Source organism: Cherax quadricarinatus, chromosome 23, assembly GCF_038502225.1.
Source record: "Cherax quadricarinatus isolate ZL_2023a chromosome 23, ASM3850222v1, whole genome shotgun sequence".
Lineage (NCBI taxonomy): Eukaryota > Metazoa > Arthropoda > Malacostraca > Decapoda > Parastacidae > Cherax > Cherax quadricarinatus.
In genome coordinates this window covers 1,830,304-1,851,795 of record NC_091314.1, presented here as the reverse complement: position 1 = coordinate 1,851,795, position 21,492 = coordinate 1,830,304, and the positions used below count along the sequence as shown (strand labels likewise).

Sequence of the window (21,492 nt, the reverse complement as noted above, 5' to 3'; positions counted from 1 at the left end):
TCTAATACTGCATTTTTAAAACTATTCCAACCCTCTTCAACCCCCCCCCCCCCCCCCACTACTCATCTTTGCACTAGCCCACCTTTCTGCCAATAGTCGCTTATATCTCGCCCGAACTTCCTCCTCCCTTAGTTTACACATTCACCTCCCTCTTACTTGTTGTTGCCACCTTCCTCTTTTCCCATCTACCTCTTATTCTAACTGTAGCTACAACTAAATAATGATCTGATATATCAGTTGCCCCTCTATAAACATGTACATCCTGGAGCATACCCATCAACCTTTTATCCACCAATACATAATATAATAAACTACTTTCATTACGTGCTACATCATACCTTGTATATTTATTTATCCTCTTTTTCATAAAATATGTATTAATTATTACCAAATCTTTCTTCACATAGCTCAATTAAAGGCTCCCCATTTACATTTACCCCTGGCACCCCAAATTTACCTACTACTCCCTCTATAACATTTTTACCCACTTTAGCATTGAAATCCCCAACCACCATTACTCTCACTTGATTTAAAACTCCCCATGCATTCACTCAACATTTCCCAAAATCTCTCTCTCTCTCCTCTACACTTCTCTCTTCTCCAGGTGCATACACGCTTATTATAACCCACTTTTCACATCCAATCTTTATTTTACTCCACATAATCCTTGAATTAATACATTTATAGTCCCTCTTTTCCTGCCATAGCTTATCCTTCAACATTATTGCTACTCCTTCTTTAGCTCTAACTATTTGAAACCCCTGACCTAATCCCATTTATTCCTCTCCATTGAAACTCTCCCACCCCCTTCAGCTTTGTTTCACTTAAAGCCAGGACATCCAGCTTCTCATTCATAACATCCACAATCATCTCTTTCTTATCATTTGCAAAACATCCACGCACATTCAGACTTCCCACTTTGACAATTTTCTTCTTATTCTTTTTAGTAATCTTTACAGGAAAAGGGGCTACTAGCCCATTGTTCCCGGCAATTTAGTTGACTTACAAGACGCATGGCTTACGGAGGAAAGATTCTTATTCCACTTCCCCATGGATATAAAAGGAAAAGTAATAAGACCAAGAACTATTAAGATAAAATCAAAGAAAACTCAGATGAGTGTGTATAAATAAACATGTACATGTATGTGTAGTGTGACCTAAGTGTAAGTAGAAGTAGCAAGACATGCCTGTAATCTTGCATATTTGAGACAGACAAAAGACACCAGCAATCCTGCCATCATGTAAAACAATTACAGGCTTTTGTTTTACACTCACTTGGCAGGACGGTAGTACCTCCCTGGGCGGTTGCTGTCTATCAACCTACTACCTCATGTACAAGCATATATATATACACACCCCTCTCGGTTTTCTTCTATTTTCTTGCTAGTTCTTGTTCTTGTTTATTTCCTCTTATCTCTCCATGGGGAAGTGGAACAGAATTCTTCCTCTGTAAGCTGTGTGTTGTACGAGGCGACTAAAATGCCAGGAGCAAAGGGCTAGTAACCCCTTCTCCTGTATAAATTACTAAATTTAAAAAAACTTTTTTTTCTTTTTGGGCCACCCTGCCTTGGTGGGATATGGCTGGTTTGTTGGAAAAAAAAAAAATGCTTGTTCAAATAATTTGGCAAAGCCAAAGGAATACTTGAAAAATTTTGTTAACTTGCCATGGTTGCCCAACAGTTCCTGAAGATCCAGATGAGGATATGGATGAAGATACCCAGGCCTTGTTGACTGCAGATTTTGAAATTGGCCACTATATTCGTGAGCGAATTGTTCCCAGAGCAGTCCTCTTTTATACTGGTGAAGCGTTGGATGATGAAGATTTTGAGGAAGAGGAGGGAGAGGAAGGTAAGAAACCATACATTTATTTATAACCATAATATACTTTGTTCCAGACATTGTGGCACAGCTTAATACAACTCAGTTAATCTTTGATATATTCTTGTTGCCATTTTGGTGAAAGCCATTGTTCCAAAAGCTATTAAGTTCATGCAGTCAGTTTCCCAGGATCATAAATGTCCCATGTTAAAATTAGTTGGAGGGGGGGACCTTTAAGTGTCATGTGACCTATCAGGTATATAAATGTTTTTCAGATTAGTTCTTAGAGTATTGGGTTATCAGTTTAACAAAGTTTGGAATGGCAGTGGTCTTCTTAAGGTTATTGAAAGCATGTGTGGCAAATAGCCAGCTTTGCAAATGTGGCCAAACCTCTGGTAGCTGTTTTCTCGGGTGAAGTTCTGCAGTTGTATCCAAAGCCTTAGCGCACATGTAAATAAACACGCTGAAGTCTTTACTGATGGGGCCTTAAAGTAAATTTCAGGTTAGCTTAGGTTGTCATTGGTAATTCATTCGACTTTCATCAAGCAGTAGCAAACATACCAGGTGAAGTAAAAACTGAGAGTTTCTTGTTGGACTCGTAGTAACGTCAATATTTTATTGAACAAATTATGCTGGCAAACACCCATTTGTGGTCCCAGGATGCATCTGACTGGACTTTTAACGGTAAGGTTTTGGATACATATCAGGTAATGGCCTTCAAAAATAGTGTAATGGCATGCAGTAGTCTTGATGACCTTACAGATGTCATAGCTAAACCTTTGAGCTTGGTTTTGTTACATATGGTGTTTTGTGGAAATGCCTCTTATGCTAATTGTTTCTTGTTCAGTGTAATCAAATATTGGTGCACAAGATTTCAGAAGGTACTTCTTTAAAGTGCTGCTTCAAAAGCATCTTGGTTAGCTGCAATGTCTTAAAAACTAATTGCACATTGTTAGAAGAAAAGTACAACCCGAGTCTGTTGACAACTGGCTGTTTAAGGTTTTTTATTAATTGGTTGTGTAAGAGAATTTAGCTTGTCCAGAGTTTGAGGACCTTCAAATTAGTACCACAGTACAGAAGTTCAAAATTTTTAACCTTTAAAATATTCTCTGGGTAATCCCTTTAATTGGCTAGAATGTAGAATCTTCAAATGGTTTTTCTACCATAAAGCAATTACTTCATCTTAGCATTGGAAACGTGTTTAGATTCATTGTGCTGGTTTGGCTAATGTGTGAAAAACATTTTCCTATTCAAATAGTATCTGGTAGCGGAACAGCCAGTTGTTGTTTCCCAAATGTTGAATGTTCGTGAAAACTTGTTAACTTGAAAACCAACCCCCAATTCTTGCAGAAAAATAGAACTAAGTGAAGTTATTGGAAATTGAGCATTTGTTTGTATTATGCTTGTAAATAAGGTAGAATACCTTATCTGCAGTGGGCAGAAAGTTTAGTATTTACCTAAATACTAAATGTTCATAAAGTTGAGTAGACAGGTTGACTGGATAATGTAAGTACCACCATTGGTAATGTACAGGATAACATTACCTACTGATGGGTCAATCTTTAGGTTACTCATACAGCCATGCTGCTTAATATACAACTACCTCACACCACTTTAAACAGTTAAATACAGTGGTCTTCAGATTATACTGAATTAGAAAATATGGTCTAAAATTGGAAGCATTTCTGAAATTTAGAATTAGGAAGAATTCATGGCAGTGTTCCTGAATGAGTGCATTCTGAAATTAAGATTCTGAAGTTTTTCATTTGGCGTGTAAAATTTTGTACTTGATACTTGTGCATGTGGTGTTTTGAAAGATGAATATGTTAAGTATTAAATGTGTTTTTTCCCTTCCAATAATTTGAGGTTTACCAAGTTATTTTAATAGAATTTTATAATTTTTTTCCTTGCCTTCCTGTCCAATTGTTTCTTTAAAATTGAAGCAGGGTCCATTGGATAGTTGTTCTTACTATAAGTTGTGCATTTTTTTCCCCAGCTTTTTCACCTTTTGTCCTGTTGATGAATCTGACTTAAACCACTATTGATCACTGAATTACATTATTTGAACAGTTACACATGGTGATTGACTTGAAAGTAAAGGTGTTGCATAAATCATTCTGTGAAATTGCTCAATCTTGGATTGAAAGCCAAAATATACTACAGTAAATTTATTAGAGGTAAATTGTTGGCTAATTGTGTATAATCTGGTTGCCTGTTCTTTAGAAAATTCTGGTTGAATTATCTGTCCTTTCTTAAGCTTGTTAAAATATGTAAATTCATTCCATAAGGTTTACATGTTTTAACATAAATATCCTTAGTTTGGTGTACAATATCACGAATCTGCATCACAGTATTGGAGTTTTTGTAAATGTTTTGCACTGGGATAGCATTAACAAGCATACTGATGCAGTTGAAGGAACAGTTCGATACAAGTTTGTACTTGAAGTATAGAATTAGTGAAATGGTTTGCAAGTGAGGTAAGAATGTAGAAAGAGCTCATGATATAAAAATGACTCCTGTGCTTCAGGTGTTTTTTTTTCCTCTATATATGAAGTTGTGTCCACTCGGATTATTTATTTTCGCTAGTGATGACAAATCTATTAATTTGCCTCTTCTAAATTGGTTTGCTTTCATTAATTTCTAATAATAAAGGATGAATTAAGTAAAATCTGAATAAAGAAATTAAGTTTTGGCAGTGTTCATCTTATTAAAATGAAGTAACTGTAAAAGTCGAGTTCAGTAAACAGTTGTGCCACTCCCTAGAAAGAAAGAAATGACATCTTGTTTTTCAGTTTAATTGCTTTTAATGTTTAATACTATGTATACTAGTTTCTTAAATGTTGAAAGATTCTTTTAGCATTTCAAACCTGGGTAAATGCTTAGCCTGACATTGCTCCTCATGAAATATCCAGTATATATTGTTGAATTATTTTTTATTTTAGTTGTTACTGCTTTGGTCTTCTAACCGTACAGTTGTTTCAAGGGTATTAAGTCCATAACACTTGTGTGCCTTTCAGATTACTGTGAAACATTTAGTTATCCTGAGTTAAATTTACTTGTGCTTTGTGGCTGACTGCCACTGTTAGTATCATGAAATTGTAACAAATTTGGAATAAGTCATTGTCATGACACTTCTGCACCTGTTTGCTCATAGGGAAGTTGGTGGTGGAACATCTGATTTCATTTACGTTCTAGTTAGGCACACTAGTCTTGCATAGTCACTTGTGTAGTTAACCATAATGCCTTGGTACCCTCTTTGATATTTTTCAAAGTTTTGAAGAGATTATAGAAGACCCAAAGTGTGCTGGGGTCAAAACTATGGCAGGTGGCAGATTTGAAGGTATGAAAATTGTGCATTCTAGTTCATTGGACATAAGTTAGCTGCATACTAGTATGTTTGACAGTTTGAGGGCTAAGGGATAAATTTTAAGTTCTCTGCATTCAGTGAATGCAGCAGAGATTTTTGTAAAAAACAAAATGAATTCTGAAGAAATTTGGAATTAAGATTACTTTCACCTATTTTTCACTTGTGCCACCAAAAGCACTTTTGTTCTCTCATCTTTCAAGGGATGTATCAACTTTTCAGTCTTCCTTTCATCAGCTTGCCTCTGAGCAGAATGTTGACTTGTCTTCACTAGTTCAGTGTTTAACCTTTTCACTCTCGTGTAGAACTAGTTGGCTTCATAGGCTGTCATGTATATCTGTCATGGTCCCAGATAAGCAGAGTTGTAAATTTTGGCCTGAATAGCAGGGAATGGGTCTGTGCAGTGAGTGCACAGTATGACAAAAAAAAAAAAAACTGCCTTGTGGTTCATAATTGGGCAAAGCAAAACTGACATTGTTTGACTGAGGTGTTTTCTATGATTATGGTTTTAATGGCTTTCTTGGTATCATTTGATAGAATGGAAGATATACTACTGTAAGAGATAATGGTTTTAGCTGATTACAGGAATGAAAGTACACCTACCATACGACTTACGACCTGCTCGACTTACGACCACTAGATTTACGACTGTGTTTTTTATGCCAAATTTCTGGGGAAAAAAGCAACTATTTGTTGTACACAGTGTTTATCCTAAACCTTACAGTATAAAATGCAGTACTAACAGCATAAAAAGTAAAGTAAAACATGAAATACCAAAATAAAACAATGTCATTACAAAAATGTTTTGTTGATATTCAGTAGTAAAGTTCGACTTATGACCATTTCGACTTACGACTGGTTTCTTGGAACCGAACTGTCGTAAGTCGGATGGTAGGTGTAGTTTGAACTCAGCCTCAAAGTAGCAGGAATGTTACGGTTCAATATTCTTGGACAGGCAAGGCCTTCCTACACCCCAAGTCTGTTCTATGGGTTTTTACTAGGTCTGAATCAATTATTGGGATGCCATAAACCATGACCAGTAATTCCTGATGTTATCCAAATGTCTTGAATTTTAATTTTTGCATAAAATTTACCAAATTACTAACTTTTGTGCACCTTCTAGGATAGTTTTGGTAGTTGAATGGGTGGTTTGTACAGTATATAAGGTTTAGTAGTGATACAGCTAAGAATTTGGCCGAATTGAGCAAATGAAAATAGCAAATTTGTAAATTGTGCCCAGACCACAAACTCTGCCTGTTGTGGTAGTTTTCCATCATATTTTGTATTTTTTGGCATCATTGCTTTCGGAAAGATTAACATTTTCGAATTTTCTTTACACAAATAATCTGCACATAGGAGAGAGCTTACAACGTTTTGGTCCGACTTGGACCATTTGCAGTCACACTAACAAAGGAGAGGAGGGAATGTATATATAGGCAGCAGACTGGGACAGGACAGGATGGGACATCTTCCTCTACTGCCTCTTGTCCTGTCACTGTCTGCTGGCCTATATATACTCCCTCCTTCTCTTTGTTTGTGCGACTTGGTAAATGGTTCAAGTCGGACTGGAACTTTGTTGTGAGCTCCTCTCTATGTGCAGGTTAGTTGTGTATTGTTCCAGTCATGGTATTGTGCCTTTTTGTTATTTAGAATTTTCTTTGAATGGGGAAACTGATCGCTTTAATTTTGGGACTCTGCACAGTGAAAGGGTTAACATGGAGGTTGAAGTACATGGATGAAAAAGTAAGAATTAAAGGAAAAGCAGCAGGGTTGAACAAAATTAAGACTTAAAAGTCAAAGTAGATGAAGACATTGAATTAAAGCATTTGGTATGGATGAAAAATGGAAAGTTTCAAAGGATTCAGATATTTGGCTAAAAGTACATGAAAGATACTAAACTGACAATACATCCTTTCCTCAACTGTCCTGCTCCTGTGGTACTTTTAATTATTTCAGATCAGGCTTGATAATTTCAGTTAAAACCTTGAGCTGCTTGAGTTGGGTGGGCTTGGTTAATGTCTGCCATCCCTGCATTTTAAACTGCACAGCTGCAGCTTGGTAGAATTTGCAAATGCTGCAATCCAGCCTTCCTTATGTGCTTTGTAAATAATGGTCAGATGGAGTACAATGTCTGATGCTGCCAGACCTAAGCTTTTTTTTTATTGGTTTACTTTAGTAAACAAGCAGAGCAGAGATGCCTGGGGAGAGGTAAACTTCTAGGGATGATAGCAAGACACTGGTAGTCTCTTGATATCATCCCTTCATGATAGCAGGAGAGACTACCAGACTGTGCATCACTGTATAAATTGACACTTCAGTCTAGCAATTATCACTAGTGATCAGTTGCTAGGATGTATTCTGGATGTATTTATCCCAGAGGAGGATGGCTGTCATTGGGGTTTTCAGTGCTGTTTCTGGCATCCTGAGCTTAACTGTCGCTAAACATTTGACCCTGTAAAATTCACCCTTGAATCCAATATCCTCATTGTTGCTGTCATTGGAGATCAGTGCATGTTGAATTCGCCTAAGAGGGAGAGCTTGAACAATGGTATACTAAGATGGTATTCTCACAATGCACTATGGTGGCCCTGACTTTTTTATACTGGCCATGCAGACCCAATCTCTATTGGCTAGGCCTACCAGGCCTCTCCTACTAGATTTGAAGCCATTAGAATGTGCTTAAATCTACGTAAGCGATGCTGGCATCAGCAACGAAGATTTTTGTAGATGGTGTCCTCTTCAAGGGGGGCTCCTTGGCGTGGTGAAGAGGCTCTTGGTCTGAGGAATTAGACCTATCGGTCTTCTTCCTCAGACCGAACCTAATTACCCCCCAATCTCCCCTCCCCTATCCCATCCTCCCCTTTTTCCTTTCCTCCTCCTCCTCCTCCTCCCCACCCCTCCCTTTTGCCCTTCCTCTTTTTGTCCTTTGGGATTTCTCCCACAGGCGCGCTAGTTCCTAGGTAGGGGAAAGGATACCGGGGTCCATCCCATTCCGTTGAGGTTCTTAGCGGTGGCGTAGTTTGCCGTGGAATCTGGATCGCCTGGGGATGTCCCGATCCCTCTCCGGTATCCCGGAGTAGCTTTGGGTGTCTTTCGGGCGACGAGTGTATCTCTGGAAGCCACCTTTCGGATTCCGGGGGTGGTGGCCGAAGGAGGTATGCTTTGTGGCGGATATCCGGCCGCCCTCTCTTTTGTCCACCGAGGTAGCTCGGCAGATGTGAGGTTGCTATCCCGGATTGTTAGTTTACTAGCATGATGGGTAGGGTATGGCACGGGTTCCATGCTGCATCTGCGCTACTTGCGGTGCTGAGGTCCTCTTGGGCGCGGAGGGAGATTTCTGGCCCTTTCATTCCTCCTAGGAACTATCCCTCCCCGGTCCCCCCTTTTTTTATTCTTTTTTTTTTTTTATTTTTATTCTTTCTTTTTTTTTTCTTAAAAACAAAAAGAAGTAACCTAACCATGGCAGCCCTAGTCCATGAACCTGGTACCCCCGGGCCCCTTCTTGATACCGCACCCCGTTCTGACCCCGCCTCGTCTTTGGACCACTCTTCAGACATTCCTCATGCCTCTGTACCTATTGCCGGTGCTGTTTCCTCACCCGCTTCAGGTACTGAGGCCTCGACTGACTCCTTCGATTTATCAGACCTTCGCTCTCCTCTGACTATGCTTCCGGCCTCTCCCTCTACGGTGCGGCAATTTTCAAATCGCCGACCCGTTCCACGTCGGACCAACTCTGGTCCCACGCCTAAACGCCAACGACAATTACCTGCTGATGATATTTCTCCACCTTCTCGTTCTTCTCAGAAACGATTGACACGTCCTTCACTACCTTTCCACGCTCAGTTTCAGACTGAACAATGGACTAAATTCTTCACTTTACGACCAACTTCCTCTACTGCCTATCTTTCTGACCATAGTATTGGCAAGGCACTCCTACGCCATGTTGGTAAAGATATTTCTTTTCATGCTCTTAAGAGCGGTACGTGTATCATTACCGTACAGAATGCTACCCAGGCTCATGAGCTCTCTCGTCTTTCCCATATCGATACTGTTCCTGTCACTCTTGAAAAACATTCCCTCAATTCTTGTAGTGGTACCGTCATTCTGCCCCATACCATAATTCAACAAAATTTCCAGACATGTGGCACTGACATTCTAGAACAGCTGGAACTCCAAGATCTCCCAATCCTCAAGGTAGACACTTACGTTCTTCCTGCCCGTGGGCGGAGACGATACCCTAGCAATGTGGCTCGTTTAACTTTTGACAGCCGAGAACTCCCATCCTCAGTTTATATAGCAGGATATCGGTTAAAAGTTCGAAAGGTGATCCCTACACCACAACAGTGTAGAAATTGCTGGCAATTTGGCCATCCAGCGAAATATTGCAGATCTATCGCCGAATGCCCAGTCTGTGGTGCTGATGACCATTCTAATACGTCTTGCAATCGATCTCCCTCTTGCCTTAACTGTCATGAGGCTCACCCTTCGTACTCTCGCTGTTGTCAGGTCTATTTAAACGAGCGGGAAATCCGTTACCTCAAAGAGACAGAAGGTCTCCCTTATGCCATGGCAGTTTCTCATCTCCGCCTCCAAGGGAGACTCCCACGTGTCTCTTATTCCCGTGTTTCAAAACGTCCCCCCACTTCTGGTATCCCATCTTCTACACCCACCTCTGTGGTTACCTCTCCCATAATCACTCCTGTATCTAATCCTATTGCTGTCCTCGGCTCAGACGTCCCTACTTGAACGCCTCAGTCTAATCTCGCTTCGAGTTCTCTCTCACAAGCCTTAGTATCGACGAGACCTCGTACGACACCTCCTCCCAATCGTCCCTCTACTTCTCAAAAGTCAAAAAAAGGTCCGTTAACACCTCCTACCCATCTTCCACCTCCTCATTTTACCCTCCCTGTCTCTGTCCCTGGTTCTTCCCCTCTCACTGGCTCAGTTACAAGTGTAGAGGTTCACCCTCCTCCTCGTACTGTACCTTCCTCCCCTGTTCCCTACCAAGTTTCTTCCTCTTCTGCCACCTCCCAGGTTCCTGCCTCTTCTGTCCCCTGCCACACTTCTCCAGTTCCCTCCACCCTTTCGCCCCCCCCCCCCCCCTACCTTGGTACAGTCCAATACAGTTCCAATCTTTACTCATCCTCCCCCTACCATTCCCAATATTGTCTCCCATACAACATCTCTGAATTCCGAAACACTTGAAGCAATCTCTGAATATATTGCAGAGACCAAACCATCACTGGACACTGATCCACCTTCCGCTCTTTCTCTCTCCTCTGCTCCATCTGCGCAACTCCTTTCTTCACAGCGCACCGTTCCTTCGCTGCTTGAACGTTTTCCACTGCCTCCGCATGTGGACTTTTCTAACCCTTCTAGTCCGTAGGAACCCTTACCTGCGGATTTCAAGTATCTTTATCATTGCCAATCATGGCCTATTTACAGTGGAATATACGCGGCCTCAGGGGTAATCGGGGTGAGCTTCAGACGTTACTCTCCCAGTTTGCCCCTGTTGGTGTTTGCTTACAGGAACCAAAATTACACTCTGCTGTTATTTCTCACATCTCAGGCTATAATTTATTGTATTCTTCAGATCCTTTTCCTGATGGGACCTTTAATGAAAGTGCCCTTCTTCTCCGCACTGATATTCCGTACCATCAGCTATTTGTTCATACTTCGCTGCATTACACAGCAGCCCGTATCCACGTACATAGGTGGTATATGCTCTGTTCTTTATCTCTCTCCTTCTCGGGCATTATCTATTCCGGATTTTGCCTTCCTTGTTTCGTCATTACCGCCACCGATTCTGTTACTTGGTGATTTTAATGCCCACCATTTCCTCTGGGGGGGTCTCACTGTGATTCCCGTGGAATTCAGTTAGAGGCTTTTCTTGCCACCCACCCCCTCCATGTTTTAAATACAGGTACTCACACCCATTTTGATCCTCGGACTCATACTCTCTCTTGCATCGATCTCTCAGTCTGCTCTTCCTCCGCCGCATTAGACTTCACTTGGTCTGTTCTCCCGGACTTACATGACAGTGATCATTTCCCAATCATTCTTTCTTCCCCTTCATATTCGCCACCTCTTCGCACCCCACGCTGGCAATTTAATCGGGCAAATTGGAACCTTTACTCACACCTAACTGTTTTTAAAGAGGTTCCTTCTCCGTCCTCCATCGATGAGCTTTTACACCTCTTCTCGTCCTCCGTTTTCACCGCAGCTTCTCATTCTATACCCCAAACTTTGGGCAGGCATTCTCAGAAATGCGTGCCTTGGTGGTCTCCTGCTTGTGCTCGTGCAGTACGTTTGAAACGCGCTGCATGGGGCAGGTACCGGTACAATAGAACCACAGAGCGACTCCTTGATTTTAAACAGAAGCGTGCGATCGCTTGCCGTGTCATCCGTGACGCTAAACGCACTTGCTGGCGAGATTGTCTCCAACATCACCTCTGCTTCCTCTGAGTGCAGTCTGGAAAAAAGTACGAAAACTGAGTGGTAAATATTCTGACCCGGCTCCTGTTCTGCGGGTTGCCGGTGTTGATATAGAAAACCCACTAGATGTTGCCAATGAAATTGGCAATCATCTGGTCCATATTTCTCAGGGACTCCATCTATGCCCCTCATTTCTTTCCTCAAAGTCTGCCAGAGAGTTAGCACCCTTGGACTTTTCTTCTCTCAGAGAAGAACAGTATAATGTGCCTTTTACACTTCAAGAACTGGAGGCAACACTCTCAGCTTGTCGATCATTGGCAGCTGGGCCCGACGACATTCATATTCGTATGCTACAACATTTACATCAGTCAGCCCTTGCAGTCCTATTACGCCTTTACAATCTTATTTGGTCACAAGGAGTTCTTCCACAGCTGTGGAAATCCGCCATTGTTCTCCCTTTCCGCAAACCAGGCACTACGGGATATGAAACCTCCCACTATCGTCCCATTGCTCTTACCAGTGCAGTTTGCAAAGTAATGGAACACCTAGTAAATAGACGTTTAGTGTGGTATTTAGAGACACACAACAGTCTCTCCACTCGTCAATATGGCTTTCGTAAGGGACGTTCTACCATAGACCCCTTACTACGCTTGGATACGTATGTTCGTAATGCCTTTGCGAATAACCACTCAGTTATTGCCATATTTTTTGACCTTGAGAAGGCATATGACACAACTTGGAGGTATAATATTTTAGCCCAAGCCCACTCCTTAGGCCTTCGAGGCAATCTACCATCCTTCCTTAAGAACTTTTTAACTGACAGGCATTTCCGTGTTCGGGTTAATAATGTGCTCTCCCCGGACTTTATCCAAGCTGAAGGTGTCCCCCAGGGATGTGTTCTGAGCACAACACTTTTTCTCCTTGCTATTAATGATTTGGCCTCTAGTCTTCCATCAAATATTTGGTCATCACTATGTTGATGACTTCGCTATTGCCTGTGCAGGCGCTGACTGTCACCTCATTACAGTTTCTCTCCAACATGCAGTCGACCGTGTTTCCAATTGGGCCACCACACGTGGGTTTAAATTTTCCAGCACTAAAACCCACCAAATCACTTTCACTAGACGCTCTGTCATCTCCGATCATCCTTTGTACCTCTATGGCTCCCGTATCCCTGAACGTGATACAGTCAAGTTTCTGGGCCTCCTCTTTGATCGTAGGTTATCCTGGAAACCTCACATTACCTCTCTGAAGGCAACTTGTCACAGCCGGCTGAACCTTCTTAAAACCCTTGCTCATCTTTCATGGGGAGCTGATCGTCGAACCCTCCTTCGCCTACATTCCACCCTTATTTTATCGAAACTTGATTATGGTGACCAGATCTATTCAGCGGCATCTCCTGCTACTCTCTCTAGCCTTAACCCCATTCATCACCAAGGATTACGTTTATGCCTTGGTGCTTTTCGCTCTTCCCCTGTCGAGAGCCTCTATGCAGAAGCGAACGTTCCATCCTTATCCGATCGCCGTGATGCCCATTGCCTGCGCTACTATGTACGCTCTCATGATCTCCACAATCCTTCCATTTATAGAATGGTCACTGATATTAGTAGACATTCTTTATTTGTTCGCCGCCTCTGTTTACTCCGTCCCTCCTCTCTTCGCGTTCATTTGCTCTTGTCTTCTCTTCAACTACCACCTTTCTATGTACATGTAGCATCTCACTTTTCCCTACCCGCCTGGGAAGTTCCAGCTGTTCGAGTCTGTTCTTTCTCCCTCCCTTGCTCGAAAGCCCAACTGTCTACGGTCGCTTCCCGCTCTTTTTCTTGACCACTTTCACTCATTCTCATGCCATTGCTGTGTACACAGATGGCTCCAAGTCTTCTGACGGCGTAGGATTCACAGCAGTGTTTCTGGACAGCGTCGTACAAGGGCATTTACTATCTTCGGCTAGTATTTTTACTGCTGAATTATATGCCATCCTTACAGCACTTATCCGTATTGCATCTATGCCCGTGTCATCATTTGTGGTTGTCTCAGACTCCCTTAGTGCTTTACAGGGTATACAAAAATTTGATACACCTCACCCCTTAGTCCTCCGTATCCAACTTTGGCTACGCCGCATCTTTACCAAGCATAAAGATAGTTTTTTGTTGGGTCCCTGGTCATGTTGACGTACAGGGCAATGAACAGGCACACAGTGCTGCGCGGTCAGCAGTACATGACCTACCAGTTTCTTAGAGGTATTCCATTTACGGACTATTTTACTGCAATATCTTCCCACCTTCACACCCATTGGCAACAACGTTGGTCTACTATGCTCGGCAACAAACTTCAATCTATTAAACCGAGTATAGGTTACTGGCCGTCTTCTTATCACCAGTGTCGAGGTTGGGATATTACTCTCTCCTGTCTTCGCATTGGCCATACTCGTCTTACTCATGGATATCTCATGGAGAGGCGTCTTGCTCCTCTCTGTGAGAATTGCCAAGCTCCATTATCAGTCAGCCACATTCTGTTGGACTGCCCACTTTATCAACGAGCACGCAGAATTTACCTGTGTCGTCGTCTCCGCTCTGCTGCTCTCTCTTTACCTTCCCTTCTCGCTGATGGACCCACCTTTCATCCGGACTCTCTCATTGACTTTTTGACAACAACTGACTGACTTCACAAATTCTGATACCTTCAGCCCTTTCTACTTCAATCTCTTGCTACCCTCTATCCCCGTACTACCCCCTGCCCCGCTGTTTTCTGTAACCTGCTGATCATCCCCCCTCCCTTCTGCCATCCAATTTCCTTGCTTCCTTCCCTACCCTGCAGCGCTGTATAGCCCTTGTGGCTTAGCGCTTCTTTTTGATTATAATAATAATAATGTAGATGGTGTAAAGGTTAATTCTGCCATACTCTCGGATCTGTGGCAATTGGTGGATTGGGTGCAAACTTCAATAGTTCTTTTCCTTACCCTCTGAATCTCTATGGACAGGCTATTGAGACATTTTGATTACCAACTCTGCAGCTATTCTTGACATCACTTGGCCTTTGGGTAAATATTTTCAGAAATGTTCCCTAGTGGTTTCCTGACTTCCTTGTGCAGTTGATTTGAAGAGCAGCATGGGGTTGCTATTGTTACAACTGTACCAAAGACCATTTCTTAACTGGTTACAGGTCTGTCCATTTACCAGAAATCCCTGGAATGCTAAAACTGCTGGCAACAACATAGATCTGAAATACAATTTTTTTCCCTTTAAATGACAGTTATGCTCCTAGCCATAGTCTTCCCATCACTGTCAGAAGAGTGATGCTGCTCATGCATTCATGAATTTGCCACACACACCTCAGAATCTCTTGTCTAGCTACCAATTCAAAGCACGCTGAATTCATACATCTTGACGCTAACTGTCCTCGGAAGTCCCACATTTGATGCAGACTAACTCTTAAATTTTTAACAAATTAGTCAGTTGCAAAAACTGTTAATTTTATGACTTGATTTGCCCTAGACTTGAAACTAAAACAATTTTTTTTACTATTATTCTGTATGACCCATATGGGTTTGGCACACTGAATTGAATTATATAATGTATTAAAGGAGGGATTTGGGGTATTTGCTATTTAGTGGCATCTATACTGTTGTAGCTGTGTGTGCCTCTGGCAAGACAGTGTGAATGATTGTGAAAGTTCTTTCTGGTCACCGTGCCTTGGTGGGAGACGGGCAGTGTTGCAAAAAAAAAAAAAAATTACACGCAAATATGCTTCTAGATATTCCCCTGGGATATGCCTTATTCTATGTGCAGCCCTGTTTGATAAGAGATTGCTTTTTTGATTGGGTGAAAGTGTATTATACTAATGGGTTTAGCTCTTAGTTGAGCATAATATACTAATTAAAAATTCATGCTAAACTTGATTAGTATATTAATTGCCTGAACATTTCATGCCTAATTTCCCACTGACTTCCACATTTCACCTTGCTGCCTTACCTGACATCCTTGACACTGTTCAGTTTAAAATACTTAATATGCAGTTGTTTTTCTACTTTGTGTAAACTTTGTACCTACCTTAGTCAACATAATCTATGACCCTGTTTCACATAACCTAGTCTCGTACCTCTCAAAGCATTCCGACTAACTGAAAGGTTTAATATAATACAGGGATGTGATTTTTCCACGGATCGAAGGGCTGATTTGGTCAGTGGTCACCCGTGTATCATGCAAATATGGTGAGATAATATTTAGTTGGGGGGAGGGGTCTGGGTTCTACATTTTACTCCCCCTTATAAATTCAGTCACACCTGGTAACAGCTGCCTCTACCAAGTAGGTTTAGTCTGCAAGCATGGTTTAACCTTACCCTGCAAGCCAATGATTTTCACTAGCACTTTTCAGGCAAGAGTTCATCCTGGAATACAGTGATAGTGTCATAACACTTTCCATTTCCATCCTAAAGCATCTACTGGCAATATTCTGTTACTTGGCTTTAGTGTCTTTAATTGCAAATGAGAGCCTAAACTGTCAGTTTGTTATATAGGTATTGGTGATTTTTCCTTAAATTACATCTGCCCAGGCCAATGAAAATCTAGTCTGTTAAACATTTACATAATCTTCCTGTTCTAAATCCCTACTGTTTACCTTTACAACTTTTGCAGATATTTGTGTAATGATTGGATTAATGTGTTTATGGTTTGTGGCTCCTAACCCAATTATCTGGCACTTGACCTTGCGGCAAGCTTTAAGCCACCATACTTTGCTCAATTACTTGCTTACTATTTTGATGGTGCCTGATATTTTAAAAAACAAAATTAAGTGTAATTTTTTCTATAATGTAAGATTGTGTGCATCCTGTTTATATACATTGACTTATTTTGAAGAAAATGTCTTGTATCCAAAGTAAAATACTTAATTTTGATTATATATACATATCCTAAGCAAAGTTTCTTTATTGCCTTGTTCTCTCCAAATATCATCTTTAAGGGGATGCTATAAATGAATCCATCAGAACTTTCTCAACTTGAGAAACATTAGTGTTAAAAAGGGCTAAATATTACAGGAGAAACAAATTCTGAAATGGAGTAATAATGAATTTCCAATGTTAAATAGGTCTGGAGATTTCAAATTTACTTTTGATTGCCATCAGGCATTCAGTATTTTCATCTACAGATTTCATCATTGATCCATTTCAGCATGCAGACTTGTTTTCGGTTTATCCTCTTTGACATGGGAGCTGAACTAAACTTATTGCTGCCTCCTGGTCTTTAATTCCTTTTCCCTGTTCCCCTACCTTTTTTCTTTCCTATCTTCCTTAACCCTTTGTCATTCCTCTTCCTTCCCTCTTTTCTCCAGGTTCCCCCCCCCCCCCCTCCCCCTATTTCCCTTCACATTTTGTGGCTTAAGTGTTTCACTGTATGTAAAAAAAAAAAAAGTGCTGATAATCATGTCCAGTATCCAGTACACAAATGCTGTGCTCATTTTGCATTAGTTTGGGGCAATTGGTCTAGTGCTCATTGTGAACTTTTAATATTAAAGTTGGTGCAGATTTTGCACAGCAGAACTGTGCTTTCATGTAGCATAGTGTAAATCTGAAGTTTCTCCTAAATATATTTCAGTAAATATTAAACTGGTTAGGTGATGCAGAATAGTCAAAATTGCCTTTTCCCTAGTAATGTAATAGATAATCAATCCATAAATTCACTGAACTAAAGCATCACCTAGCTTACTCTGTGCTGTCACTATAACTTTTTTTTATCCCTGACCATCTTTATGTAGATTATACCATGTTTACACTCCAGCAGAATGCCAATGTACTGATGTCACAAGGAAAAATTAGTGGAGCATCACATAATTGTTATACCTTAACCACTTCTAGCTTGCCAGTTCATTAGTGTTTGACTGTATGCTGAACATGACTTATGCACTGCTGTTTACAAATTGGATACTTGTTAGTCCTCCCCATAGAGATGGAAATTGCAGGAGGGAAAAAAGGCAGCAAGATATTAATTTATTAGGATTGGTTGTTATCATTTGAAGGTTTGTTGTTCTTGTTTGAGTATCAGAAGTACTAGTTTTATAAGGTTTGTTTGTCAAGATTTATTATATTCACAGGGTCAATAATCAGTTCAGTGTAGCACCATAGCATCACCCAGAAGTTCAGGTATACTAACAACACTAACTTTATTTTTGAAGAGTGAGAGTTCTAGCAATTTGTTATAGCTGTTGATTTTATGCATGTTTGCAGTTGGTTATCTTTAAGCCTAGATATAAACCAGTTATTAAATTAGATGCTTTGCTGTAATTGTAGTGGTTTGAAGGAAGAAGCATGGTTGTCATCTGTGAATTAAAATTTGGCCAGTCCTGGTGGTATATGGTTAGCTTAAACCAAAATTTTGATACTTGAAAATATAAATTTTTTTAAACATTTCTTGTCCAGCAAGGTGGCATTTGAAAGTTATCCATGCTCACCTCATTCACACCACCTTAATTTTATCAGTCTTGTTTGTTGTCACCTCTCACAACAGGCTTCATTTTTTTGAGATATAAAATTCATTCCATTTTTAGTAAATCTAATGCTTGTACTGGGAGTGGACCATTGGTTTTCACAGGGCTGAAACTTAACTCTGTTAAATGCCTCCCACAAATTGGAAGTAGCCCTTGCATTTAGTTGCTTAAGAGCTGCACATTGCCTTCTGATACTGACCAGTTATTGCAGCAAGTAGGGCATTTAATTAAACTTGCTGAACATCTTTAATATACACTATGAATGAGACCAATCTAGTGCTTCTTAGCATTAATATTAAGATAGTTTTGAACAACAAACCTTTATGTGATTATATTCATGATATATTAGTAATTTCTGATTTTCAGTACGTTGTAGAATGTAATTGGCAATGAATTTTTTTTTTACATGCTTTTACTATTTTTAAGGAGAGGAAGGTGATGACGAGGAGGAAGACGATCCAGATTATGATCCAACAAAAGACAAAGCAGCAAAGGGTCAACCACCCGAGTGTAAACAGCAGTGACCTTCTGGTAAAAGTTAGGACTTCATTAACCTGATGCAGCAACATCTGGCATGTTTGGTGGCGAAGAAAAGGCTGTATGGTTGTATGTAAATGATTTGAAAATTGGTGGATTGCCTTCTCAGTTAATTCAGCTGTGAAAAATGTATAAAGGATATTGAAAGTTTAAAGGAAAGCAAAAATATGATTTGCCACTGGCATTAGACTTTGGATCATGCAAAAATAGCAATAGGTTTGCCTGCCTGCTGCTGTTTTCTTGAAATTAGATTTTTTTTTTCAAGAGGATTCCTAGTACTGTGGGTTTACCATGCCAAATCAGCAGAATGTGTCCCCCAGAGTTGCTGAATACCCAGGGACTAGCAAATCTTTTGAGTATGGGGAATTTTATGTAGATCTGATCAATTTCCTTCTATTAAAAATTTATGTATATTCCAAAGAATATTCTTAGATTAATAAAATGGAAGGATGATTGTTGGTACCTACAGTTAAGTTGTTCATTTGTAATGTGGGTTGTAGACTATTTTACCACAATGCTAACTTGTTGTAGGACCAGCATGATGGGATCTCTGTTCATCCATAAGGGTACTAAAAAGTTAATTGTGATATAATGCATATTAAAAATGTCTGCACGGTTCTGTAATCATTTGAGATTTATAAGTTTTAGGTTCATTATTTTTTACAAGTGTCACTGCATTACTCAGAGCTTTAACAATGTATTTGATGGCTGTTATGTTGCACTTAGTCCTAAGTCCCATTGGCGATGTTTTGGGCAGTTACCATAGAGGTATATTTACCTAGGGGATTGACAAGGGTGTTGCATTTTCCTATTGTAGGAGTTTAAATTTTAATGTGGATATTATTTTTAATGCCTGTTAATTGCCTGATAAACTATGGATAAATGGTGTAACCAGTATGCTTGGTAAATCATTGTAATAGCTTTGTTACCACTACTGCTAATATATATATATGCTCCTTTTTCAAAAAATGTTTCTGTACCCTATCTTTGCTGTTTTGTACTAGCTGTGTGCAGAATTTGTACCACATTTTCAATTCCCAATACTCACCCTTAGTCAAATAAATGTCCTATTTATAATTCATATTTTATCAGTCCTATAAATGTCCTTTTAAGTTTATATACTTTATTTCTGCATTTACCTTTGCAGAATATATTGCATGTATTATGACATTCTCTAACATTAACCTTTTATAGCAGGATTGCACATATTCTATTTTTCTATCACTTGGGAAAGAGCAAGACAATAAATTAATAAAAAATGTAAGTTGGAAAGGTTAATGAACCTATTGGGTAAGCAGCATCGGAGTACTTGTTTATTAATCATTTAAGACTGATACTTGATTTGCATGGCCAGAAGTAAAAACACTAGTTGGAGAGCTGTAATTTTTGTTCTATCAAGCTATATTTTTTTTTTTTTTTTTTTTGCAAGGTAAAATATACTGCAAAAGTTTAGTGTTTGTAGTTTAGTTACAATACGTGGCTTGTGCTCACTCCTGATCTCTGCCTCAAATTAGTGGAAAATTAGCTAGTCCGTGTATGAAGTCCAGTTTCAAGGTAATAAATTGTTCCCTTTGGCACTAGTAATATATTGCCTTGCACCCTCTTCTCACGGTTGTTGCTTATCCTAGAATAAATGTTTTTTTCCTTAATTTTTCCTTTTGATGACCATTATGGAACAAATGCCATCCTCTTTTCCCTGATATCATTGATTTCTACTTGGTGCTTATTTTAAAGACCAGTACTGCACCAGTTTTAAGTGTAGTAAGCTGTTTTTGCTTAAGTTTACTATACAACCAATAAAAATAACTTGGTGTGAATTTACAAAACTAGCACCAGTGAAATGTTGCCAAGACCATACCAAAATTATTCTTTGGCAATGGTTACATAATTGGGCAGCTAAAAACCTTGTGTAGCAATTGACCATGTGCTGAAACTAGATTTTGTAGGTCATTGATTCTAAAGAAAATAATGTGTATTGCAAATTGCTTAAGTTAGATGTATGGCATCCAACGTAAGTGTCATTATTAGTTTGGTTGTAGATCTTTTTCAGACTGGAGATCAGTTAGAAGCAAAGGATGTAGCAGGCAGTTCTATATGCCACTAGTTGCATGAACATTTTCCCAGTTGGAATACACCAGTGATGGAAAATCTTTAACCTTGGACGAGACTTCAAATTATGGACAAAAACCTTTCCTAGGGGTGGGGGAATCCAGGCAATTGTAAGGTAATCCTTTGATGATCAACTAGTACAACATACTATGTAGGTGAACCTGGAATCAAATCTCGTTATAACTAATGGGCTGATCCTATTTAAACAGTTACTTAGTCTGACATTCCTTAATTTAGGCTTTCCTACTTCCCTGAGATGGTGCTACACCATCCTGCTGACAGAATAGTGAAATGTGGAATGTGTGAAGACCTGGTACACGAGCTGAGGAAACTGATCTTAGAAGAAAAAGATCTCGACTTGCTGATGGATATAATCAGGGTAAAGATGGGGATGCTGAACTGAAAGACAGCCATTATAGGATCTTGCCCAAATAAACAAATATGGTAAGGAGGATTCCATTGTAAAGTGGAATGATCCGAGAAATTAAAGGAAGGAAACTGCAGTGGTTCAGATAGACTTGCTCATTTTGGCAGTTTAGGTGGGACCAAAATCTCTTGTGTAATACTACCAGCTGTCTGGAGGTATGGGATTGACTAGCAGGGCTAAGTCTCCCACCATAGTGTTATCTTGGACTAGGCCTCTTACTTGCTGGTCTGGCCTTTTAGGCCATCTTGTATGTTAGTATGCATGGCAATGGAAGTGTCACAGCCAGGCTGATCAGGAAGTCTTGATGTGCCTGTTAATGATT

General features: G+C 40.1%; 1 protein-coding gene across 9 annotated transcripts in view; it reads left to right on the top strand.

The window, feature by feature from the left end:
* LOC128685803 (nucleosome assembly protein 1-like 1) overlaps positions 1-19,898 on the top strand; it is a 41,482-nt gene extending 21,584 nt beyond the window's left edge. For 5 of the 9 annotated variants that reach the window (XM_070087765.1, XM_053772465.2, XM_053772461.2 and 2 more), the window contains exons 7-8: positions 1,681-1,848; positions 18,524-19,711. In XM_070087765.1, the coding sequence (XP_069943866.1) occupies positions 1,681-1,848; positions 18,524-18,621 (266 nt within the window). In that variant the 3' untranslated portion in view covers positions 18,622-19,711. Of the gene's footprint in view, positions 1-1,680; positions 1,849-2,477; positions 2,503-15,759; positions 15,828-17,704; positions 17,754-18,523 lie in introns of all 9 variants that reach the window. The other 4 variants (XR_008406557.2, XM_053772464.2, XM_070087763.1 and 1 more) reach the window with 4 other exon arrangements.
* The last annotated feature ends 1,594 nt before the right edge of the window (positions 19,899-21,492 follow it).